The sequence below is a fragment of the Oncorhynchus mykiss genome, chromosome 2 (assembly GCF_013265735.2).
Source record: "Oncorhynchus mykiss isolate Arlee chromosome 2, USDA_OmykA_1.1, whole genome shotgun sequence".
NCBI lineage: Eukaryota > Metazoa > Chordata > Actinopteri > Salmoniformes > Salmonidae > Oncorhynchus > Oncorhynchus mykiss.
The window spans coordinates 101,317,313-101,344,731 of record NC_048566.1 but is presented as its reverse complement, the minus strand read 5'-3'; the positions used below and the strand labels follow the sequence as shown (position 1 = coordinate 101,344,731).

Here is a 27,419-nt window from a genome sequence, read left to right as displayed (position 1 = left end):
TATTAGCTCATGGATCCACTATCTGAAGACATGGTGCTAGTGGGGGTAAAGTTCAGCAGAAGATGGAGAGAGAGAGAGAGGAAGTAAGATGTTGGTAATTAACATAGTCATCTATAAACTTTGAACGGCTCTTAATAGTAACCGGAACGGAGCAAATGGAATGGCATGAACCACCTGGAAACCATGGAAACCACGTGTTTGATGTCTGATTCTGCTCCAGTTCATTAGAACGACGGTGTTCTCCTCACCAAACTACTGTGATACAGAGATATCCACAATTAATCAATTGAGACTAAAAAAATAAAAAAATCAAGCTGTCCAACTCAGTCGAGAAACATATTCAGAATATTTATATTACTTTATTTAAATCTTCACTCTATTCAATCTTTACGTTAACTACAGAGTGAATCAGATTGATTGTATTATCATATTTACAATACACTCACTGGGCATCACATACATTACAGCGATATCAGTAACATCCTTTATCTATATCCCATTGTGTCCATCAGATAACTAGATGGCTTGATCAGATAGATTGTATATGATATACTCACTGTGCGATAAGGGAAAGTACGTTGCCAGTCTGAATGTTGGAGAGACGGATGTGGGAGAGGGAAGGAGAGGACGAAGGACTTGTAGACCTCCGGTCACTTGATGTGTTAAGCTGTTTCTGCAACAAAGCTGCATTGTAAGGCCTGGTACTGAGCTAATCTCAACAAATCTGTGTACAACACACATTGAAACAAATAAAAGTTCAAAGTTACAACACAATTTTTTACTGCCAAAATGTGAGTGGGAGCCGATCTGCACCATACCCCTCGCCCAACCAAAAACCCACGGCCCAATTTATTACCTCAATAATATCACATACCACAGGAGGTTGGTGGCATGGGGAGGACATACTCGTGCTAATGGTTGGAACGGAATAAGTTGAACAGTATTAAATACATCTAACACATTGGTTTGATGCCATTCCATTCGCTCTGTTCCAGACATTATTAAGAGCCGCTTTCCCCTCAGCAGGTTCCTCTGGAATTCTTCAATAGGATACATCTTAATAAGCACAGAAAACTCAAAAAGCCGGTCAAACCATAGAGATAGATAGAGGACTCGTCTTTTATATCTGTGCCCTTATAGTGCCTGTGACAGCATGGGCCGCGCCATTGAGGCTACAACCCATAGGAATCCCCATCCAGCTGACTACTTTGACTACTTTAAATGGCAGAAGTACGGTGGAAGCCCTAAATGGCGCCGCCCATTGTTAAAATGACTTTTTGACCGCTAGAGTCCTTTATCATTCTCTATGGGTCAAACCTGTCGGTGGCCACCTGGCGGTAGTAATGTGCATCGCAGGCCACCGGGAGCGAAGGTGTTAGTAATTAACCCGTTTGCGGTGGATCAAGAGAACAACAACACGAACTAGAGGTTGAACTTCGGACTGTGCTGTTTTGTTTCTGCCTTCTGCAACTTTCGGTCAATGACATATGGGTCACTAAGATGATTGTGTTCAATATTAGACCATAAATTGATCTATCAGCTATCAAGTTTGATCCACACGTGGTGAGTTGCTACACCCATACGCCAGCAACGTTTAACTTTTGCAAAAGCGTCTGTACAGCCTATCAATGTGTAAACTTGTCCTCAATGAATACATCTAAACAAATAGGCGTACAAAACGTAAAAACAAGTAGGCTATTATTTTTGTCGAACCCGTTCATGTGTATCTGTATGAGGGAGAAAAAAAATAACACTTTCATTTTTCTGCTGGATTAACCGAAGTCCATGGGCGGACTGGAGCTCTGACGTCACAACACGATTAAAGCACCCGAACAATAGCCCATAATAACACGCGACATTGTTCTGTGTAATTGCGTGCCATTCTTTGTGGATGCTGAAAATCGGTAGTTTGGTTAATAAAAACGTCATTTTATGCGACACATCGGAGCTCCAGTCGAGTAGCAAATCGTGGAGATGAGTTTAGTCGGCTAGTGCTGGCCAAGGAGAGGGGTACCTGCTAAAGCTTATGGGGAGGTCTCCAGCGGGAGTGGAGCAGACGGCTCGGTTTATTTTAAAAGTAGTGCCTCATTATAATACGGCAGGTTGAAAGTCCACCTAAGTATTTAAAAAAAAATTCTAACCTGCATTATCATATTCTATTCTAGTAAAGAATATGTATTTTTCCCAGGTAGACTTCAGGTAAACAAGTTGGAAAGTGTTTATGCCTGCTGAAGTGAAGGTTCTTCCTACATCACCATACACACAAGGAAAGAAAAACAAGATTGAAAAAGGTGGAAGAACTCACCCCTTATTAAGGGCCTTAATTATGATCTCACGAAAGCCAGAACCTTCACAGTAACTGAAGTTACGGTAAACTGCAGTTGGATTAGTGGCTCTGTCTGGAACATGGATGCTTTTGAGGGTCTCCACAGTGTCCAGCTGTCCTCGTCTCCGCCTGCCTCTGCCTGCAACCCTGGGTATGAAGTACTAGTCTCAGCTGGGTCTGGTGTCCAGGTGTACTCCAACGCTACGTTCTATGGAAAACCCAGTGTTCTGGAGCATACACAACGGAGAGGGAGAGATAAATATCCCTCCTACCGAGAGGAGACTAAAGAGGAGAGGTGTGAGGTTGGAAGGTAAGAGACCGATAAATCGTATTGATTTGATACTGACAGGTGGAAGTTGGTTCCAAGCATGAAGATATTTTTTAGGGTGGTCATAACAAATCTTAATTTGTACGACATTAATTCACAGATATACTGTGAATATCAATATTCTGTCTGATAATGTGTAATAAGGTGTTTTGGTCCTTTTTCATAGCATGTGATAGTCAGTCCACTAATGCAGGCTTTTTCCACTGAGGCCCTGTGCCCCTTTAGTTAAACAACAACAACAATCAAACCAGAAATATCTAGGCCAATAGCAGGATGTGTCTCCCACCAATAAACCGCACAGTCCATTTGCAGTATCATCATCAATGGACAGTAGAGATAATATAGATTATGATTTGTATCCACTATTCTATATCAACTATATATTCTACTCTATGATTCTACTCTATGATTCTACTCTATTCTATGATTCTACTCTTTTAAAATGGATTCTACTCTGATTCTATTCTCTATATTCTATGATTCTGATCTATTCTATGATTCTACTCTATAATATTGTTTCTACTCTATAATATTGATTCTACACTAGACATGTTTGTCTATATCAACTGTATTGTATTGACACTAGACATGTGTAGTCTATATCTATTCTATTGACACTAGACATGTGTAGTCTATATCTATTCTATTGACACTAGATACTGTATGCTTTTCGTTGTTGAATTGCAACACCTCGTGGCTGTAGTGTGAAGTAGGTAGCTTATTTGTTCTGTTTCCTTAAACTAGATTTTTTTTTGGGGGGGGGGGGGGGTTGGGATGGGAAGATGTGTCATCATGTGACCTATGGACGACGACACAATTCGTTATTTTCTCTATTGGAATGAACATAGATTACAGCGCATCGCAAACATCGTTGAAAGCGAGTCAAAACGTCAGTAACAAAAAAAAATAACATTCGCTTAACTTTATATCGTTTGATAACTCGATGAAACATTAATTGTAGTTCATAGCGTTGTCGTGAACATTTATTTAATAGTAGACTAACATTGTTTTGAAACTATTGCATTTCGTCTTTCTGAATGATATCGACAGCAAGTAAACATTGGACACTAAGAATTGATGGAATTCTTGGGAACAGGGAGTAGATGCCGTCACGGCGGCGGTACGTGGTGAATCATCCAGCCGGGTGGTGAGAGGGTAAGTGCGGGGAGCTGGGAAGGGAAATCCGATGAAATGTTGTGCTGTCAGACTGCCATCATGGCATTAGCGAAAGTTGTGAAAAAAGTTGTGTAGGCCAGTTCAGCCTCACATGCTGTGATGATTCTTAATGACGTGTTGATGTTTGTAATGTTATTGTTTTTGACAGGGCCAGATAAATGCAAGGGGCTGAAGCCCTGGGGCCCAAGCCCGTAGAGGGCCCTTGAGGCATAGATACATGTAAATGTTAATTTTTATTTTATTTTTTACTGCAAGCACAGGAGGTAATGGTAATCATCAGATGGGGGAGGAGAGCAAGTAGAGAGGCCCATAGTAGCCTGGTGGTTAGAGTTTTGGGACAGTAACCGAAAGGTTGCCGGATCGAATCCCCGAGCTGACAAAAGTAAAAATCTGTCGTTCTGCCCCCTGAGCAAGGCAGTTAACCCACTGTTCCCCGGGCCCTGAGCAAGGCAGTTAACCCACTGTTCCCCGGGCCCTGAGCAAGGCAGTTAACCCACTGTTCCCCGGGCCCTGAGCAAGGCAGTTAACCCACTGTTCCACCGGGCGCCAAAGACGTGGATGTCGATTAAGGCAGCTCCCCTCACCTCTCTGATTCAGATTGGTTTGGGTTAAATGCAGAAGACATTTCATTCAGTTGGACAACTGACGAGGTATCTCCCTTTTCTGATGTGGGTAACTGGAGATCCTGCCATGGTTGGGCAACTGATTCAGGGCCTTTTGGGGGCCCTAATCGATATTCGGTTGGCCCCCTCTTGATGGCAGAGAGAAACTTAGAGTCGATTTGTGCACCCATCAACTTTCCTTCAATATGCAAGTGGCTGAAACAATCCCACCGGACAAAGCATTGGAGCGAGTGAAACAGCACCCGCTGTCTTACTATACGAACCCCATGTATTCTGTGTGGCCAATAAGAGTTTGACATTCTATACTCTATTTGGCCAGACAGCAGCAGATACATGGTCTACACATACTGAGACAGAGAGGTGCTGTTTCACTGTCCAGACAGCATCAGATACATGGTCAACACATAGAAAGACAGAGAGGTGCTGTTTCACTCGCTCGGCTGCTGAATAGTCTGCTCTACAGTCTAGGTTTCTAACTATATAGTAGGCCTAACTATAAACAAATGTAACTATGTTATTTAAATATCAGGTATTTTTATGTTTTGTAAAGGTTGGTAGACCTGGAGCCCGGTCCGAGCCCCCGGGTTGACGGCGGTGGGCCGGCTGACCCAGGTTTCACCAGGCCCCAGGAGGGAGCTGTTGCCCAGGCCCAGAGCCGGGAGGGCAGCAGGCTGGAGGGTGCTACCCAGCTGGAGGTTGCCCTGGGCGGGGAGCATGAGGACAACGTGTCCCGCCTCCGGAGCTCTTCCCTGGAGATCAGAGAGAAGGGATCAGAGATCCTACGGGAACAACTGGATGCTGCACAGAAGGTAGGGACCGGTAATACAGGCTGGCACACACACACACCCTGATCTCACACACACACACCCCGATCTCACACACACACACCCCGATCTCACACACACACACCCCGATCTCACACACACACACCCCGATCTCACACACACACACCCCGATCTCACACACACACACCCCGATCTCACACACACACACCCCGATCTCACACACACACACCCCGATCTCACACACACACACCCCGATCTCTCACACACACACACACACACACACCCCGATCTCACACACACACACCCCGATCTCACACACACCCCGATCACACACACACACACCCCGATCTCACTCACACACACACACACATCTCTACTGTATGACAGTTGCTTGACTCCATAACAATGTGTGACCTGGAAAAGGGTGTGACCATGCAGTCATCCCAATAGGTTCAGCCATATGCTATGCTACTGCATACTTACCTAGTTCCCCTCCACCTCGCCCCTCTCCTCCACCTCGCCCCTCTCCTCCACCCCTCTCTTCTACCTCGCCCCTCTCCTCCACCTCTCCCCTCTTCTCTTCTCCTCTCCTCCACCTCGCCCCTCTCCTCCACCTCTCCCCTCTTCTCTACCTCGCCCGTCTCCTCTCCTCCACCTCCTCGCCCCTCTCCTCCACCTCCTCGCCCCTCTCCTCCACCTCGCCCCTCTCCTCCACCTCGCCCCTCTCCTCCACCTCGCCCCTCTCCTCCACCTCGCCCCTCTCCTCCACCTCGCCCCTCTCCTCCACCTCGCCCCTCTCCTCCACCTCTCCCAGGAGCTGAAGCTGAAGGATAAGGAGTGTGAGCGTCTGTCGCAGGTCAGAGATCAGCTGGAGCAGGAGCTGGAAGAGCTCACTGCCAGTCTATTTGAGGTTAGTCTTGGTCTAGATTAGATCTAGTCTAGGTTAGTACTCCCTGGAGCCTGGAATCGAGGCTAGTCTGACGGAGGCAGGAATGAGTCCTACAGCCTGCAACACACCGATCTGTCCTGGGTGTGCTCTTGTGATGGTATCAGTACATCTTGACATTGAGAAAGTGTGGCCCCTGCATGGTTGTTGTAACACACAGTTGTCTTCCTGTCCTCCAGGAAGCTCACAAGATGGTGCGGGAAGCCAACGTGAAACAAGCCGCAGCAGAGAAGCAGCTGAAGGAGGCTCAGGGCAAGGTTAGTCTGTGATCCCTCCGGGAATTGAACCCACAACCATGCCGAGCTCTAACCAATAGAGCCACACAGTCCTACCTGTACCTGATTAATGCAGGAAAACCTATAACAATCTGGGGTTGATGAAAAAATGTGGCGTGAATGAGCCCGGCAGCCAAAGAGTTGCAGGTATCAATATCTGCTGCTTTTGTGCCCTTGAACAAGGCACTTTTACCTGCTCCAGGGACGCTGCGCTACGTCTGACCCTGTGGTGTTCCCCTGCTGTCGTGTGTGTGTGTGTGTGTGTGTGTGTCGGTTTGGGTACAATCTATAACTACTGTCTATAACCACACCCCGTCTTCTTGTCTCTTCCCAGATTGATGTCCTTCAGGCGGAGGTGTCTGCCCTGAAGAGCATGGTCCTAACCTCCACCCCGTCTTCCCCCAATCGCCAGGCCCACCCTCAGCTCCTCTCCCCGGGCACCAGGTCCAAGGGGGCCAGCCCCCGCCATGGAGGAGGACACACGCGCAACAAGAGCGCCAGCTGGGCCTTGCCATTGGCCCCTGGTGGGAACTTAGACCTGCACTCCCTGCAGCCAGTCAGAGAGGACAAAGAGGTCGGCCGCTTTCAGACTACGGCCGTGTCCCAAATACCCATAATTGCGTTCTAAATAGTTAGATTTTTGGGTAATGCTATCAGAATACGAAGATCACATTATAAAGACTGGTCTAGAAGCACAAATGTTGCATTGTGGTCTGATTGTGTACAGATCTGGTCGCATTAATGCGGATTAATCCTTAGTCTTGGACGCCATTCAGGCTACCGAAAGCACGTACAGTGGGCAACATCATTAGCACTTTGGAAGCGAGAGGCACCTTTTTTCCATTATAACGTTAAGAGGAATGTTCCAAACGTGTAAGGAACATGTTTGCTGGCCTCATAAATGCTAACCAGCTATCTAATATTTAGAAAATAAATGTGGGTTTGGTTAGAGTTATGGTAACCTGTTTGCAATCCCTTTAGCTTTGCTTGCTGGCTAGCTACAGAGGTTAGCTGGCTAGTTAGCTACAGAGGATAGCTGGCTAGTTAGCTACAGAGGTTAGCTGGCTAGTTAGCTACAGAGGGTAGCTGGCTAGTTAGCTACAGAGGGTAGCTGGCTAGTTAGCTACAGAGGGTAGCTGGCTAGTTAGCTACAGAGGTTAGCTGGCTAGTTAGCTACAGAGGGTAGCTGGCTAGTTAGCTACAGAGGGCAGCTGGCTAGTTAGCTACAGAGGGCAGCTGGCTAGTTAGCTACAGAGGGTAGCTGGCTAGTTAGCTACAGAGGGTAGCTGGCTAGTTAGCTACAGAGGGTAGCTGGCTAGTTAGCTACAGAGGGTAGCTGGCTAGTTAGCTATTGCCATCAGTTGTTGTGTTATTATCATATTTAGCCAATTCCACCGTTTGTAGAACGCATACTGGCATTTGAATATAGCGCAGGAAAAAGGGGAATCCGGACACAATGTGGACACGGTAGACACATTAAAATGTAAACTCGCAACAAACAAAAAAGAAACGTCCCTTTTACAGGACCCTGTCTTTCAAAGATAATTTGTAAAAATCCAAGTAACTTAATTTGTAAAGTGTTTAAACACTGGTTACCCATGGTTGTTCAATGAACCATGAACAATTAATGAACATGCACCTGTGGAACAGTCGTTAAGACACTAACAGCTTACAGGCGGTAGGCAATTAAGGTCACAGTTATGAAAACACAGGACACTAAATAGGCCTTTCTACTGACCCTGGAAAAAGTCTAGACAGGTCGATACTCACTTTGGATTTTCATGTAGTAGAATTTACTGCACACTATTGAGGAAAACACCCACAAGTGTTTGACAGCAGCTGATAATCAGAATAGGAGAAGCTCTACGAAAATGAACGAATGGAGGGGAACAAGCGTGATTGTGCATTATATGACATCTTCTCCGTATGAATGAGTAGTATGTTGATATTTGTTGCTTACTGCATATGTTTTTACTAAACAGTACTCTCTAAGGAGTACACTGTATATACAAAAGTATGTGGACACACTTTCAAATTAGTGGATTTGGCAATTTCAGCCACTCCTGTTGCTGACAGGTGTATAAAATTGAGCACACCGCCATGCAATCTCCATAGACAAACACTGACAGTAGACTGGCCTTACTGAAGAGCTCAGTGACTTTCATTGTGGCACTGTCCATAGGATGCCACCCTGCTAGAGCTGCCCCGGTCAATTGTAAGTGCTTTTATTGTGAAGTGGAAACGTCTATCAGCACCAACAGAACGGGACAGACGAGTGCTGAAGCGTGAAAAAATCGTCCGTCCTCATTTGCAAAATCAATCAATCAAATGTATTTATAAAGCCCTTCTTACATCAGCCAATGTCACAAAGTGCTGTACTGAAACCCAGCCTAAAACCCCCAACAGCAAGCAATGCAGATGAAATCTCCCGAGTTCCAAACTGCCTCTGGAAGCAACGTCAGCACAAGAACTGTTCGTCGGGAGCTTCGTGAAATGGGTTTCCATGGCCGAGCAGCCGCACACAAGCCTAAGATCACCATACACAATGCCAAGCGTCGGCTGGAGTAAAGCTCGCTGCCGTTGGAATCAAAAGCAGTTGAAACGCGTTCTCTGGAGTGATGAATCACGCTTCACCACCATAGCAGTCCGACGGACAAATCTGGGTTTGGCGATGCCAGGAGAGCGCCACCTGCCCCAATGCATAGTGCCAACTATAAAGTTGGGTGGAGGAAAAATAATGGTCTGGGGCTGTTTTTCATGGTTCGGGCCCCTTAGTTCCAGTGAAGGGAAATCTTAACGCTACAACAAACGATGACATTCTAGATGATTCTGAGCTTCCAACTTTGTGGTAAGTTTGAGGAAGGCCCTTTCCTGTTTCAGCATGACAATTTCCCCCGTGCACAAAGCAAGGTCCTTGTAGAAATGGTTTGTAGAGATCGGTGTGGAAGAACTTGACTGGCCTGCACAGAGCCCTGACCTCAACCCCATCGAACACCTTTGGGATGAATTGGAACGCCGACTGCGAGCCAGGCCTAATCGCCCAACATCAGTGAACAGCATCAGTGCCCGACCTCACTAATGCTCTTGTGGCTGAATGGAAGCAAGTACCCCTGCAGCAATGTTCCATCATCTAGTGGAAAGCCTTCCCAGAAGAGTGGAGGCTGTTATAGCAGCAATGTTCCAACATCTAGTGGAAAGCCTTCCCAGAAGAGTGGAGGCTGTTATAGCAGCAATGTTCCAACATCTAGTGGAAAGCCTTCCCAGAAGAGTGGAGGCTGTTATAGCAGCAATGTTCCAACATCTAGTGGAAAGCCTTCCCAGAAGAGTGGAGGCTGTTATAGCAGCAATGTTCCAACATCTAGTGGAAAGCCTTCCCAGAAGAGTGGAGGCTGTTATAGCAGCAATGTTCCAACATCTAGTGGAAAGCCTTCCCAGAAGAGTGGAGGCTGTTATAGCAGCGAAGGGGGGGACCAACTCCATATTAACGCCCATGATTTTGGATCGAGAAGTTGGACGAGCAGGTGTCCACATACTTTTGGTCATTTAGTGTATGTTGTATTGGTAGTGTACAGTATGTCGTTTTTAGTAATTTGTGGGCAAGACAGATTTCAGACACGGCCATACTGTTGTGATGTGCGTACTTACGTACTTTAGATTGTGGCGCACACATTCTCAATCTAATCTTGGGTCTGCTTCTGGTTGAACTTTTCAATCAATCAACCTACTGTGACCACTAACAGCGATCTACAGAAATGCACAACAATTCAATGCTTGTTTCTGCACTAACTCTTCTACTGCTTCCCACTATAACCCATGTGAATGTATTTCTCTCCTCCCTTCCTGCATCCTTTCATCACTCTCTCCATTTCTCTCCTCCCTTCCGGCATCCTTTCATCACTCTCTCCATTTCTCTCCTCCCTTCCGGCATCCTTTCATCACTCTCTCCATTTCTCTCCTCCCTTCCTGCATCCTTTCATCACTCTCTCCATTTCTCTCCTCCCTTCCGGCATCCTTTCATCCCTCTCTCCATTTCTCTCCTCCCTTCCGGCATCCTTTCATCCCTCTCTCCATTTCTCTCCTCCCTTCCGGCATCCTTTCATCCCTCTCTCCATTTCTCTCCTCCCTTCCGGCATCCTTTCATCCCTCTCTCCATTTCTCTCCTCCCTTCCGGCATCCTTTCATCCCTCTCTCCATTTCTCTCCTCACTTCCGGCATCCTTTCATCCCTCTCTCCATTTCTCTCCTCACTTCCGGCATCCTTTCATCCCTCTCTCCATTTCTCTCCTCCCTTCCGGCATCCTTTCATCACTCTCTCCATTTCTCTCCTCCCTTCCTGCATCCTTTCATCACTCTCTCCATTTCTCTCCTCCCTCTGGTGGGTTTACCTTTCTCTTTTTATCCTCATCTCCCTATCCCCATATCTTCCTCTCCCTATCCCCATATCATCCTCTTCCTCTCCATATCATGGGATTATTTTCTGTTTATTTTTCTTTCACTTGCTCATTGCCTTTCCCGGACCTCTTCTCGTTCTCTCTCTCTCTCCTTCCCTCCATCCTTCTCTCTCTCCTTCCCTCTATCCTTCTCTCTCTCTCCTTCCCTCATCCTCCTCTCTCTCTCTCCTTCCCTCCCTCCATCCTCCTCTCTCTCTCTCTCCTACCCTCCATCCTCCTCTCTCTCTCTCCAATCCTCCTCTCTCTCTCTCTCCTACCCTCCATCCTCCTCTCTCTCTCTCTCCTTCCCTCCATCCTCCTCTCTCTCTCTCTCTCCTTCCCTCCATCCTCCTCTCTCTCTGTCCTTCCCTCCATCCTCCTCTCTCTCTCTCTCTCCTTCCCTCCATCCTCCTCTCTCTCTCTCTCTCTCCTACCCTCCATCCTCCTCTCTCTCTCTCTCTCTCTCTCTCTCTCTCTCTCTCCATCCCTCCATCCTCCTCTCTCTCTCTCTCTCTCCTACCCTCCATCCTCCTCTCTCTCTCTCTCTCTCTCCTACCCTCCATCCTCCTCTCTCTCAGCCTACGGTTCCTGCGCTACTCTCTCTGATTTTGTGTCTGGTTCCGGGCCACTCAATCTCTGTGACCTATGAACCCTACTGGGCAGAGAAGGGGGAGGGGCCACGCTCTCTCAGCCGACAGGTAACCACACCCCTCTGGTTCCTCTTAAGATTTCTTCCTTCTAGGGACTTTTTCCTTGCCACTGTGTTTCTGCTTGCTCTTTGAGGTTCTAGGACGGGCTTCCCTCACGTTGTTCTCCAGAGCCAGAGTTCATATTGGTAAAGTAGGTTTTGAGTGAAGCGCTGATTGCCATCTTCTGCTGACTGATTGGCCGTGAGTAGACGTTGATAAAAACAAAAAACAAATCTACCAACCCTTCCATCCCTCTTCAGAAGCTCAAATTATCCAGAGTAAGCTAATTTACGGTGATAGCATTGCTTGTGTACTATATTTTTGAAAATTGATACCTCAGACAAAAAAAAATGACATATTTTTTTCTATACTTCGGTTTCAAATCTGAACGTGCCAATGGCTTTCATGCTCCACCTTCTGTTGGCCTCTTTTTCTACAGGCTTTCATACCGAAGGTGAGGTGAACTGGAAGAGACTCAGGGATGGGTTACTGGAAAACAAATTATATAAAAAGGGCTTCATTACAGAGCCTACACAGGGCCATGGACAGGCTGGGAAGCTTAGCCATGGACAGGCTGGGAAGCTTAGCCATTGACAGGTTGGGAAGCTTAGCCATTGACAGGCTGGGAAGCTTAACCATTGACAGGTTGGGAAGCTTAGCCATTGACAGGCTGGGAAGCTTAGCCATTGACAGGCTGGGAAGCTTAGCCATTGACAGGCTGGGAAGCTTAGCCATTGACAGGCTGGGAAACTTAGCCATTGACAGGCTGGGAAGCTTAACCAATGAAGCTGTGGATATGCAGCCATTTCTATTGTTGTTATTCCTTCCCTACTTTACTGTGTGATCAGTGTCCAGTGGTTAATGTGTCAGTTTTATTCGGTCTGACTGAGTAGGTTTAGATCAACATTATTATCCCACCAGGGGGGAAATTCATTTGTTCATGTGCTTACAAAGCACAGCTGAATAATACACAATACAATTCATATGTGAGTGAATGTCTACCTTTCCTCTACTGAGTGATGTTGCCTGGATAATTTTTACGTGGACTGTGACACTACAGTGCATTCGGGAAAGTATTCAGACCCCTTGACTTTTTCCACATTTTGTTACGTTGCAGCCTTTTTCTAAAATGGATTAAATCGTCCCCCCCCCTCATCAATCTACACACAATACCCCATAATGACATCACAATACCCCATAATGACATCACAATACCCCATAATGACATCACAATACCCCATAATGACATCACAATACCCCATAATGACAAACGAAAACAGGTTTTAAATACATTTTTGCAAATGTATTACAAATAAAAAACAGTTCACATTTACATAAATATTCAGACCCTTTACTCAGTACTTTGTTGAAGCACCGTTGGCAGCGATTACAGTATCAAGTCTTCTTGGGTATGACGCTACAAGATTGGCACACCTGTATTTGGAGAGTTCCTCCCATTCTTCTCTGCAGATCCTCTAAAGCTCTGTCAGGTTGGATGGGGAGCGTCACTGCACAGCTATTTTCAAGTCTCTCCAGAGATGTTTGGGTTCAAGTCCGGGCTTTGGCTGGGCCACTCAAGGGCATTCAGAGACTTGTCCTGAAGCCACTCCTGCGTTGTCTTGGCTGTGTGCTTAGGGTCGTTGTTCTGTTGGAAGGTGAACCTTCACCCCAGTCTGAGGTCCCGAGCGCTCTGGAGCAGGTTTTCATCAAGGATCTCTCAGTACTTTACTCCACTCATCTTTCCCTCGATCCTGACTAGTCTCCCAGTCCCTGCCGCCGAAAAACATCCCCACAGCATGATGCTGCCACCACCCTGTTCCATAAGGTGTTTTTTATCTGTTTTTTAATCAAATGTTACCTAAATTTTACTGCTTGCGTCAGTTACTTGATGTGGAATAGAGTTCCATGTAGTCATGTCTCTATGTAGTACTGTGGAATAGAGTTCCATGTAGTCATGTCTCTATGTAGTACTGTGGAATAGAGTTCCATGTAGTCATGGCTCTATGTAGTACTGTGGAATAGAGTTCCATGTAGTCATGGCTCTATGTAGTGCTGTGTGCCTCCCATAGTCTGTTCTGGACTTGGGTACTGTGAAGAGACCTCTTGTGGCATGTCTTGTGGGGTATGTATGGGTGTCCGAGCTGTGACAGACAGCTCGGTGCATTCAACATGTCAATACCTCTCATAAATAAAAGTAGTGATGAAGTCAATCTCTCCTCCACTTTGAGCCAGGAGAGATTGACATGCATATTATTAATATTAGCTCTCTGAGTACATCTAAGGGCCAGCCGTGCTGCCCTGTTCTGAGCCAATTACAATTTTGGACAGACTTCTCCCCATCTTAGCTACTGTTGTATCAATATGTTTTGTCCATGACAGTTCACAATATAGGGTTACCCCAAGCAGTTTAGTCACCTCAACTTGCTCAATTTCCACATTATTTATTACAAGAGTTGGTTGAGGTTTAGGGTTTAGTAAGTGTTTTGTTCCAAATACAATGCTTTTAGTTTTAGAATTATTTAGGGCTAACTTATTCCTTACCACCCATTCTGAAACTAACTGCAGCTCTTTGTTGAGTGTTGCAGTCATTTCAGTCGCTGTAGTAGCTGACGTGTATAGTGTTGAGTCATCCTCATACATAGACACTCTGGCTTTACTCAAAGTCAGTGGCATGTCGTTTGTAAAACATTTAAAAAGCAAGGGGCCTAAACAGCTACCCTGGGGAATTCCTGATTCAAACTGGATTATATTTGATATGCTTCCATTAAAGAACACCCTCTGTGTTCTGTTGGACAAGTAGCTCTTTATCCACATTATATCAGGGGGTGTAAAGCCATAACACATACTTTCCAGCAGCAGACTATGATCGATAATGTCAAAAGCTGCATTGAAGTCTAACAAGATAGCCTCCACAATCATTTTATCGTCAATTGCTCTCCAATCATCAGTCTTTTGTGTAAGTGCTGTGCTTGTTGAGTGTCCTTCCCTATAAGCAATCTGAAATTATGTTGTCAATTTGTTTACTGTATCTGGTAAACAAAAAATCCCAGAAGTTTACTAAGGGTTGGTAACAGGCTGATTGGTCGGCTATTTGAGCCAGTAATGGGTAACGGAATGACTTTAGCTTCCCTCTAGGCCTGAGGGCACACACTTTCAAGTAGGCTTAAATTGAAGATGTGGCAATATCGTCTGCTATTATCCTCAGTCATTCTAGATTGTCAGACCCCGGTGGCTTGTCATTGTTGATAGACAACAATAATTTTTTCACCTCATGGTCTGAGAGTCTTTAGGTGCCTTTTGGCAAACTCCAAATGGGCTGTCATGTGCCTTTTTACTGAGGAGTGGCTTCTGTCTGACCACTCTACCATAAAGGCCTGATTGGTGGAGTGCTGCAGAGATGGTTGTCCTTCTGGAAGGTTCTCCCATCTCCACAGAGGAACTCTGGAGCTCTGTCAAAGTGACCATCAGTTCTTGGTCACCTTCCTGACCAAGGCCCTTCTTCCCCAATTGCTGTTTGGCTAGGCAGCCAGGAAGAGAGTTGGTGGTTCCAAACTTCTTCCATTTAAGAATGATGGAGGCCACTGTGTTTTTGCGGACTTTCAATGTTGAAGACATTTTTTTTTGGTACCCTTCCCCAGATCTGTGCCTCGACACAATCCCGTCTCGGAGCTCTATGGACAGTTCCTTCTACCTCTAGCTTGGTTTTTTTCTCTGACATGCAATTTCAACTGTGGGACCTTTTTAATATAGACAGGTGTGCTTTTCCAAATCATGTCCAATCAATTGAATTTATGGATGGACTCCAAGTTGTAAAACATCTCAAGGATGGTCAATGGAAACAGGATGCACCTGAGCTCATTTGAGTATAATATCAAAGGGTCTGAATACTTATGTAAATAAGGTATTTCAGTTTTAGATATGTTTTATTTAAACATTTGCAAAAATGTCTTAAACCCTGTTTTTGCGTTATCATTATGGGATATTGTGTGTCGATTGAGTAAAATTAGTTATTTAATCCATTTTAGAATAAGACTGTAAATGTCATGCCTTCTCTGAGGAAGCCCTTCTATATTAACCACACAGTACCAAATGTCATGGAATCACACCAGTGAGAGAGACTTGTAGGAAGACGACAGCTGCTCTAGAATCACACCAGTGAGAGAGGCTTGTAGGAAGACAACAGCTGCTCTAGAATCACACCAGTGAGAGAGGCTTGTAGGAAGACGACAGCTGCTCTAGAATCACACCAGTGAGAGAGGCTTGTAGGAAGACGACAGCTGCTCTAGAATCACACCAGTGAGAGAGGCTTGTAGGAAGACAGCAGCTGCTCTAGAATCACACCAGTGAGAGAGGCTTGTAGGAAGACAACAGCTGCTCTAGAATCACACCAGTGAGAGAGGCTTGTAGGAAGGCAACAGCTGCTCTAGAATCACACCAGTGAGAGAGGCTTGTAGGAAGACAACAGCTGCTCTAGAATCACCCCAGTGAGAGAGGCTTGTAGGAAGACGACAGCTGCTCTAGAATCACACCAGTGAGAGAGGCTTGTAGGAAGACAACAGCTGCTCTAGAATCATCCCAGTGAGAGAGGCTTGTAGGAAGGCAACAGCTGCTCTAGAATCACACCAGTGAGAGAGGCTTGTAGGAAGACGACAGCTGCTCTAGAATCACACCAGTGAGAGAGGCTTGTAGGAAGACGACAGCTGCTCTAGAATCACACCAGTGAGAGAGGCTTGTAGGAAGACAACAGCTGCTCTAGAATCACACCAGTGAGAGAGGCTTGTAGGAAGGCAACAGCTGCTCTAGAATCACACCAGTGAGAGAGGCTTGTAGGAAGACGACAGCTGCTCTAGAATCACACCAGTGAGAGAGGCTTGTAGTAGGAAGACGACAGCTGCTCTAGAATCACACCAGTGAGAGAGGCTTGTAGGAAGACAACAGCTGCTCTAGAATCACACCAGTGAGAGAGGCTTGTAGGAAGGCAACAGCTGCTCTAGAATCACAGATACATTATCAATCTGGCATCAAACTTGAACCATAACGTACAATACTGGCAGTTTAACAGGTCAAAGGTAGGAACATCAATAAAGTTGCAACAGATGATTATAGACTTACAAGTGACAACTACCTACTTAAATATACCTGGTTAACTCCTGTTTCCCATCTGTCCTGCAAATACAATCATGTTTGTTACATATTTAATCTATATACACAGTAAATCAAATACAGGAAAATAATTAAATAAAATCATTTCTCATTACAATTATACAGTGTTTCCTGTCCTCAGATGGACAACGTGCTGTATGCAGAGTTCCTGACCTGGAAAGACAGACCTAGTCTGGACAGAACGTCAGCCTTCCTGGGCCGTATCTACAGAGAGGACATTGGCCCCTGCCTCTCCTTCACCAAATCTGAGGTATGTACCTTTCTGTGTTTCTCTGTACATACAGTTGAAGTCGGAAGTTTACATACACTCAGGTTGGAGTCATTAAAACTCATTTTTCAACCACTCCACACATTTCTTGTTAACAAACTATAGTTTTGGCAAGTGGGTTAGGATACCTACTTTGTTCATGACACAAGTAATTTTTCCAACAATTGTTTACACACAGATTATTTCACATATAATTCACTGTATCACAATACCAGTGGGTCAGAAGTTTACATACAATAAGTTGACTGTGCCTTTAAACAGCTTGGAAAATTCCAGAAAATTACGTCATGGCTTTAGAAGCTTCTGATAGGCTAATTGACATAATTTGAGTCAATTGGACGTGTACCTGTGGATGTATTTCAAGGTCTACCTTCAAACTCAGTGCCTCTTTGCTTGACATCATGGGAAAATCTAAGAAAATCAGCCAAGACCTCAGAAGAAAAATTGTAGACCTCCACAAGTCTGGTTCATCCTTGGGAGCAATTTCCAAACGCCTGAAGGTACCACGTTCATCTGTACAAACAATAGTACGCAAGTATAAACACCATGGGACCACGCAGCCGTCATACCGTTCAGGAAGGAGATGTGTTCTGTCTCCTAGAGATGAACGTACTTTGGTGCGAAAAGTGCAAATCAATCCCAGAACAACAGCAAAGGACCTTGTGAAGATGCAGGAGGAAACAGGTACAAAAGTATCTATATCCACAGTAAAACGAGTCCTATATCGACATAACCTGAAAGGCCACTCAGCAAGGAAGAAGCCACTGCTCCAAAACCGCCATAAAAAAGCCAGACTACGGTTTGCAACTGCACATGGGGACAAAGATCGTACTTTTTGGAGAAATGTCCTCTGGTCTGATGAAACAGAAATAGTAACAAATAATAACAAACTCTTTGGCCATAATGACCATCGTTATGTTTGGAGGAAAACAGGGGAGGCTTGCAAGGCGAAGAACACCATTCCAACCGTGAAGCATGGGGGTGGTAGCATCATGTTGTGGGGGTGCTTTGCTGCAGGAGGGACTGGTGCACTTCACAAAATAGATGGCATCATGAGGTTGGAAAATTATGTGGATATTTTGAAGCAACATCTCAAGACATCAGTCAGGAAGTTAAAGCTTGGTCGCAAATGGATCTTCCAGATGGACAATGACCCCAAGCATACTTCCATACTTCCAAAATGGCTTAAGGACAACAAAGTCAAGGTATTGGAGTTTCCATCACAAAGCCCTGAACTCAATCCTATAGAAAATATGTGGGCAGAACTGAAAAACCGTGTGTGAGCAAAGAGGCCTACAAACCTGACTCAGTTACACCAGCTCTGTCAGGTGGAATGGGCCAAAATCTACCCAACTTATTGTGGCAAGCTTGTGGAAGGCTACCCAAAATGTTTGACCCAAGTTAAACCATTTTAAAGGCAATGCTACCAAATACTAATTGAGTGCATGTTAACTTCTGACCCACTGGGAATGCGAGGAAGGAAATAAAAGCTGAAATAAATCATTCTCTCTACTATTATTCTGACATGTCACATTCTTGAAATAAAGTGGTGATCCTAACTGACCAAAGACAGTGACTTTTTACTAGGATTAAATGTCAGGAATTGTGAAAAACTGCGTTGAAATGTATTTGGCTAAGGTGTATGTAAACTTCCGACTTCAACTGTACATACAGACAGAATAGAATGGCACAACTACTCGTACCACAATAGAATGGCACAACTACTCGTACCACAATAGAATGGCACAACTACTCATACCACAATAGAATGGCACAACTACTCGTACCACAATAGAATGCCACAACTACTCGTACCACAATAGAATGGCACAACTACTCGTACCACAATAGAATGGCACAACTACTCGTACCACAATGGAATGGCACAACTACTCGTACCACAATAGAATGGCACAACTACTCGTACCACAATGGAATGGCACAACTACTCGTACCAGAATAGAATGGCACAACTACTCGTACCACAATGGAATGGCACAACTACTCGTACCAGAATGGAATGGCACAACTACTCGTACCAGAATAGAATGGCACAACTACTCGTACCACAATAGAATGGCACAACTACTCGTACCACAATAGAATTGCACAACTACTCGTACCAGAATGGAATGGTACAACTACTCGTACCAGAATGGAATGGCACAACTACTCGTACCACAATGGAATGGCACAACTACTCGTACCACAATGGAATGGCACAACTACTCGTACCACAATGGAATGTTATTTTTCTGAGAGGGAACTTCATCTGTAACATTCAGATTGGACAATAAATGCTTAGTGACACAATTCACATGAAACAAGTCAGTCACAAGATTCAATGTCTATATTCTATATGTGTCTGGGCGAAGAACAGGCTTTGTTTATGTCTTTTTTTTGTTTCTATTCAGGTTTTTATTAATAATCTTCTGTCAACAGTTGTCTCAGTTGGTGCAGAATGCAGTGGAGAACAACTCGCTGACCATCGAACCGGTGGCCGTGTCTGCTTTACCCATGGTCAAAGCCAACGCCATAGAGTGTGGCGGGCCCAAGTGAGTGATCAGTCAACGTTTTTACTAGGTTGTTTTCCTCAGGAAATGTATTCTGGGTAATTTTTTGTTGTTGTTGTTGTTGATACGATCTTGACAACATTAATCACATCTGCACTACTTCCATCACTTGTTCTTATTCACCTATTATTCTCATTCACTGCCTATTCATGCTCCTCTTGGTGACTACACCTGTCTTCTGTGATGAATATCACATTAAAACGGACAGTTCCTCTCCTCCTGGTGACTACACCTGTCTTCTGTGATGAATATCACATTAAAACAGACAGCTCCTCTCCTCTTGGTGACTACACCTGTCTTCTGTGATGAATATCACATTAAAACAGACAGTTCCTCTCCTCTTGGTGACTACACCTGTCTTCTGTGATGAATGTCACATTAAAACAGACAGTTCCTCTCCTCTTGGTGACTACACCTGTCTTCTGTGATGAATGTCACATTAAAACAGACAGTTCCTCTCCTCTTGGTGACTACACCTGTCTTCTGTGATGAATATCACATTAAAACAGACAGTTCCTCTCCTCTTGGTGACTACACCTGTCTTCTGTGATGAATGTCACATTAAAACAGACAGTTCCTCTCCTCTTGGTGACTACACCTGTCTTCTGTGATGAATGTCACATTAAAACAGACAGTTCCTCTCCTCTTGGTGACTACACCTGTCTTCTGTGATGAATGTCACATTAAAACAGACAGTTCCTCTCCTCTTGGTGACTACACCTGTCTTCTGTGATGAATGTCACATTAAAACAGACAGTTCCTCTCCTCTTGGTGACTACACCTGTCTTCTGTGATGAATGTCACATTAAAACAGACAGTTCCTCTCCTCTTGGTGACTACACCTGTCTTCTGTGATGAATATCACATTAAAACAGACAGTTCCTCTCCTCTTGGTGACTACACCTGTCTTCTGTGATGAATGTCACATTAAAACAGACAGTTCCTCTCCTCTTGGTGACTACACCTGTCTTCTGTGATGAATGTCACATTAAAACAGACTGTTCCTCTCCTCTTGGTGACTACACCTGTCTTCTGTGATGAATGTCACATTAAAACAGACGGTTTCTCTCCTCTTGGTGACTACACCTGTCTTCTGTGATGAATATCACATTAAAACAGACAGTTCCTCTCCTCTTGGTGACTACACCTGTCTTCTGTGATGAATGTCACATTAAAACAGACAGTTCCTCTCCTCTTGGTGACTACACCTGTCTTCTGTGATGAATATCACATTAAAACAGACAGTTCCTCTCCGCTTGGTGACTACACCTGTCTTCTGTGATGAATGTCACATTAAAACAGACTGTTCCTCTCCTCTTGGTGACTACACCTGTCTTCTGTGATGAATGTCACATTAAAACAGACGGTTTCTCTCCTCTTGGTGACTACACCTGTCTTCTGTGATGAATATCACATTAAAACAGACAGTTCCTCTCCTCTTGGTGACTACACCTGTCTTCTGTGATGAATGTCACATTAAAACAGACAGCTCCTCTCCTCTTGGTGACTACACCTGTCTTCTGTGATGAATATCAAATTATAGGAACTTGGTTGGTCATTTTATTTTACAACAAACCCAAAAAAAATAAATAATCAATAAGTTATTGTTTACATTTCCACAAACATGAATGACATCACACTTCCTCAGACACACATGTTCCCCACCGTGTCCACGCCCAATGTTGTTGACATCAAAATTGTGTTTTATATAGTGTTCGATTCTAAGTGAACGGAGTGAACACTCACACCCAAGTTTATTCACCCAATGAATCAAGACAACTGAACAGACAAAGGCATGTTCCCACCAGTGGTAGTATGTATGTGTATATATAATATATATACATGTGAATTGTTACATTATATATAATAATATTATGTGAATTGTTACATTATTTATATATATATACACACACACACACACACACAGTGGGGCAAAAAAGTATTTAGTCAGCCACCAATTGTGCAAGTTCTCCCACTTAAAAAGATGAGAGAGGCCTGTAATTTTCATCATAGGTACACTTCAACTATGACAGACAAAATGAGAAAAAAAATCCAGAAAATCACATTGTAGGATTTTTAATGAATTTATTTGCAAATTATGGTGGAAAATAAGTATTTGGTCACCTACAAACAAGCAAGATTTCTGGCTCTCACAGACCTGTAACTTCTTCTTTAAGAGGCTCCTCTGTCCTCCACTCGTTACCTGTATTAATGGCACCTGTTTGAACTTGTTATCAGTATAAAAGACACCTGTCCACAACCTCAAACAGTCACACTCCAAACTCCACTATGGCCAAGACCAAAGAGCTGACCAAAGAGCTCTATTGGTGTGTGGTGTATATATATATATATATATATATATATATATATATATATATATATATATATATATATATATATATTATTTTTATATATATATATATATATATATATATATACACCACAACACACACACACACACTTACCACTGTTATATAGGGTAATAAACTGCTCCTTCTCCCTTAATGTGACCTCGGCCTCCATTCCTCACTCATCCACAGCTCTCCATCCTTATCAGTGACTGCAACCATGTGATTATATTATTATTATCTTTCCTTCACTCAGAACATTCCAGCTCAATCTCTTGCACCATATACTTTCCTCCTACAGATATCCATTCATTCCTGGTTTAGAAACCAGGTCCTCGTTTCCATAGGATACCGGCTGATTTAACCATATTTCAACTTTAGAAGTCAAAACCCATCGGTAGTTTCTGTCTATAGCTTGATGTTTTTTTTTTGTGTGTGGGGGGGGGGGGGGTTGTCTGACTTTTTAATAGATTGGTTTTGGGTTTTTCTCTTCAAATCTGTTTCGAGTTTTCTGAGTGCTAATGGGTTGATTCAATGGGCTACGTTGCTTCACCTCATGCTTCCTATTCACAATTTGATTGAATTCTTTTTCCCAGTGGCCTGAGAGCAGCAGTAGAGACGTAAGTAAATTTTTTTTTTTTTTTTAGGAGCCAATCGTTTTATTTACTTTCCTTTTCCGCAAAAAAAAGACTGGTTCTATGGTGTGACTGTGTATAGTACTGTATACTGAGTCGCTCTTCTTCGCTCTCCTTAGTCGTTCTTCTTCGTCAGAATGTCCTCTATAACACTTTGTCTAACCAGGCAGGCATGTCTTGTTCCACTCTTCCAGACCACGCTTTGTTCATTTATTGTTTCTAATGTTAAACAACTAACAATGACATTTTCATATCGTTTACATGTAGGGCCAATTTCCCAGACCCAGGATTAGGATAAGGATTAGTCTTAATTTGGTCCGGAAACCGGCCCATAGAGTTCCATAGATGAATGAGGTTCTGGAAAACTGTCCCATAGAGTTCCATAGATAAATGAGCGAGTAGTGTTATGTTTCTCTGCCTCTGACAGGAAGTGTGCGTTGAGCGGCATGTCCCGGTCCTGTAAGCACCGCATCAAACTTGGAGACAGAGAGAGTTACTACCACATCTCTCCCTCCAGCAGGGCACGGGTACCTAACCATGTTTGTTGTGTCCTAATCAATTAAACAACATTATGCATTCTAAACATTGATGCATAACATTCATTCATTCATTCATTCACCTTTTGTGTTCATAAAGACTTTTATCATGACAGAATTTTTATTTTGTAATTGTGAAACCCGTTCTCATTTCCAACCCCTTCAGATTACAGCGGTGTGTAATTTCTTCACCTATATCCGCTACATACAGCAGGGCCTGGTCAGACATGATGGTAAGTGTGACGTCCTTCCTCTTAACAGATAAACACTGAGGTCAACAATGGACCCATTTTTAACAGTGTTGTCTCCTGGCATTTACATTCCTCTTTTGTCAATGTAGACAGCAAATCTGTCTGGTGTTCTGAAACCCTTTCAACTAATGAAACCCTAATGTCTTTGACCCCTGACCCCCCCCCCAGCGGAGCAGATGTTCTGGGAAGTGACGCGTCTACGGCGGGAGATGACTGTGGCCAAGCTGGGCTTCTACCTCACAGACACAGACCAGGGATAGAAGACAGACAAGAGGAGACAGTCACCGTTAGCCCTGGGTCATGTTCATTAGGGCACACCGTAGCAAAAAAAAAAAAACAAGCGCTTCGTATTGGACAAGTTCAAGATATTACCACCCGTTTAGGGACGCTTTCCTCCGTTTTCATGCCTACTGAACACGACCCTGGGCTTAGAAAGACGAGATACCAATCAGCTGTACAGAGACACAAGATCACCAGTACCCTTTTTACACTGTCCTGATAATCCAACCCAAAAACAAACTGGGCTGGTTTGGCTCAGTAGTGTGAAAAGTCCTCAGCTGGACACGGTGAACACAGAAACCAGATCACTGATCTTATTGAGTAGGAGAACGATTTTCAAGTGTGTCTGACGAGGGAAGCAGAAATGCTACAGCAAATATGACACCACTTAGCAATTAGATTAGATTTAGTCTCGTAACAAATCAGCCCGATCTGGCGAGCTACAAGGTAGCGGAGAAAAAAAACATTTGTAGCAAAACAGAATGTAAGCTTGTGAGATCAGTATAGTTCGTACGATGCTAGCAGTTAGAGCTATGTACTTTATAAACTAGCACAATATTATAACACAAACCACAAAGACATGCAATGAATATCATCTTTTAAAAGGACAGTAGCGTATATGTGAAAATGTATCAATATACCATAGAAACTCTTGTTATTACTACGTACAATTGACAAGTGGTTACACGGCTGATCTTAGTTGGCACAGATTGAAACTATATACGCATGTGTCATGCTGCCACGGAAACACTCATATGGGTTGAATCCTAACTGGTCAGGTTACTCACACAGATGTTTATAAGTTGGAGTTCTGACCAATAGAGAACTATGCTGCTCACTTTTCATTCTAACAGCTGTCATGTGGTACCTGTGGACTAGTCCTGCATGTTCTAGTCCTGCATGTTGTCTCATCTCCTCTCACCTTAACAACCAGACCACGTACGTGTTGTCGTCTCCTCTCACCTTAACAACCAGACTACGTACGTGTTGTCGTCTCCTCTCACCTTAACAACCAGACTACGTACGTGTTGTCGTCTCCTCTCACCTTAACAACCAGACTACGTACGTGTTGTCTCCTCACCTTAACAACCAGACCACGTACGTGTTGTCGTCTCCTCTCACCTTAACAACCAGACTACGTACGTGTTGTCGTCTCCTCTCACCTTAACAACCAGACTACGTACGTGTTGTCGTCTCCTCTCACCTTAACAACCAGACTACGTACGTGTTGTCGTCTCCTCTCACCTTAACAACCAGACTACGTACGTGTTGTCGTCTCCTCTCACCTTAACAACCAGACTACGTACGTGTTGTCGTCTCCTCTCACCTTAACAACCAGACTACGTACGTGTTGTCTCCTCTCACCTTAACAACCAGACTACGTACGTGTTGTCGTCTCCTCTCACCTTAACAACCAGACCGCGTACGTGTTGTCGTCTCCTCTCACCTTAACAACCAAACCACCCATTACGTTGCCTTAACCTCGATAGATTCTTGCACTACGTTGTAAATGCCTTGCATGGCTTATATAGGAAAGACACCTCGACTGAGAATGGGGGTTATGGAAGGGAAGTAATTCACTCAGCTGAGTCTGTTTTAGTACAAACCGGTTCAGAAGTAGTGTGTGTTGCAGGTACACGAAGTGAAAGCAGTGATCTGAAATATCCTCGTCTTCACTCTGGATACTGTGACCGCTTAGCAACGACTATCCTAGAAATGCGTTTTCTTCTTCCTCCTTCCTGATATCACCAATTTTTATTCACAGCTTTAAAATAACTGTAGTTTTGGGAGAGAAAACAGTTGTAAATGATTGCAGTATGTTACGCTCAACCTTAGTTGTAAATTGAACTCCTGTAAAATGTTATTGAAATTGCACTCCAGGTTGTGTATGATAAATTATGTTTAAAGCCAATACGTGACCATGAATTGTGTCGCTTTGCGTGGATACATAGCCAATAGTGTGTTTGTGTTCAACAGTTATGCTCTATAACTCTAAAACACTATAGTGTTGATATTAGCCATATCCTGCATGAAAATATATTTATCAAACTTTTAAATGAAGAATATCGGAAGTCTGAAAGTGCAATTAAAGCTTTGTGTCATGAGTTTGGAATCCTTGACTTATTATGCCAATAAAAAAACACACGCCATCAGTATATTGATAGAAACATACACTGAGTGGACAAAATATTAGGAACACTTGCTATTTCTGTGAGATTGACCAGGCGAAGGCTATGATCCCTGATTGATTGTCACCTGTTAAAACCACTTTAAATCAGTGTAGATGAAGGGGAGGAGTCAAGAACTGCAATGCTGCTGTTTTTTTTCTCTCTCACACTCTCGCACTAAACAGTTTCCCGTGTGTATCAAAAATGGCCTACCACCCAAAAGGACCTCCAGCCAACTTTAAACAATTGTGGGAAGCATTGTTGTCAACGTGAGCCAGCGTCCCTGTGGAACGCACTGAGCCGGTCAGGACAAAAGACTGGTCATACAGCGACAGGTGTTGAACTTATCAGCTAACTACGTCATATATATATATATATATAGCTATTAGTAAAACCCTGGAATGAGTAGGTGTGTCCAAACTTTTGACTGGTGTGTGTGTGTGTATTTATTTATATATATATATATATATGAGCAACATACATACAGTGCCTTCAGAAAGTATTCATACCCCTCTGTACTCAATATTACATTTTTTTATTAATTTGTCAAACATTTCTAAAAACATAATTCCACTTTGACATTATGTGGTATTGTGTGTAGGTCAGTGACCCAAAATCTCAAATTTTATCCATTTTAAATTCAGGCTGGGACAACAAAATGTGGAGAGAAAATAAAAGTCCAGGGGTGTGAATTATGTAGCTGTAACGGATGTGAAACGGCTAGCTTAGTTAGCGTGGGCGCTAAATAGCGTTTCAATCAGTGACGTCACTTGCTCTGAGACCTTGAAGTAGTAGTTCCCCTTGCTCTGCAAGGGCCGCGGCTGTTGTGGAGCGATGGGTAACGATGCTTCGAGGGTGACACTAAATTCCCCCAAACAAAGGACTGTGCAGAAGGTCCCTGGTTCGCGCCCGGGTATGGGCGAGGGGACGGTTTAAAATTATACTGTTACATAGCTATAGACATCTGACCTCGCAAACATAACATTTTACATGCAGCACAACTGCAATATAGTCGGCCTGGAACGGGGCCATAGTTTGAGAATTGCAGTCCGAGTCAGAAAAGCTGTTCCAGGAACATGCTTTCCGGATGCTAATGGATTATTGCTCAGAGTTTTAAGCACTTCAAACACTAAATTCCCCCAAACAAAGGACTGTATCCTTAATACAGCTAATGAATTCAACGTAGTAAATGAACTTCGTTCAGAGGTTAACATAGCATGTCTTTTATTATTTTAGAAGTCATTCTGTCCAACTTGATGTGGTATTCTCATCCATGGTAATAACGATCGGTATAATGTGGTCTAAAATAGGGTTAATTGAATCATCTGAGAAAAAAAAAAAATACTGAATTGTACACGTTTTAAGGTTACATTGATCGTTTCTAACAATATGGAGTTAAGTATAATGTGCATACTGTTATTTACCAAGATATGATGCATGTCACATTTTAGTGTAGTGAAATAATATCGGTTCTTCTACAACAGGCCAGTATCATCAACATGACAACCACACCCCCAACCACCGTTCATCAGTTCTGACGTACCTTCTACAACAGGCCAGTATCATCAACATGACAACCACACCCCCAACCACCGTTCATCAGCTCTGACGTACCTTCTAC

The 27,419-nt window shown here is 43.8% G+C and overlaps 1 protein-coding gene across 6 annotated transcripts; it reads left to right on the top strand.

Moving 5' to 3' along the window:
* The first annotated feature begins 1,317 nt into the window (after positions 1-1,317).
* On the top strand, positions 1,318-25,736 carry LOC110501267 (guanine nucleotide exchange factor for Rab-3A). 6 transcript variants are annotated; one of them, XM_036961088.1, is made up of 13 exons: positions 1,320-1,563; positions 2,193-2,636; positions 5,004-5,262; positions 6,053-6,148; positions 6,364-6,441; positions 6,794-7,033; positions 11,467-11,586; positions 16,862-16,990; positions 19,451-19,563; positions 22,526-22,549; positions 22,992-23,091; positions 23,267-23,333; positions 23,520-25,736. In XM_036961088.1, exons 2-13 carry the CDS (start codon positions 2,407-2,409, stop codon positions 23,609-23,611), a joined length of 1,548 nt encoding a protein of 515 aa, XP_036816983.1. In that variant the 5' UTR covers positions 1,320-1,563; positions 2,193-2,406; the 3' UTR covers positions 23,612-25,736. The 6 variants fall into 6 exon arrangements, with proteins under 6 accessions (XP_036817005.1, XP_036816983.1, XP_036816980.1 ...); XM_036961085.1 differs by having other exon boundaries at positions 2,189-2,636; XM_036961110.1 differs by lacking the exon at positions 22,992-23,091 and having other exon boundaries at positions 1,318-1,563; positions 2,189-2,636.
* Positions 25,737-27,419: the final 1,683 nt, after the last annotated feature.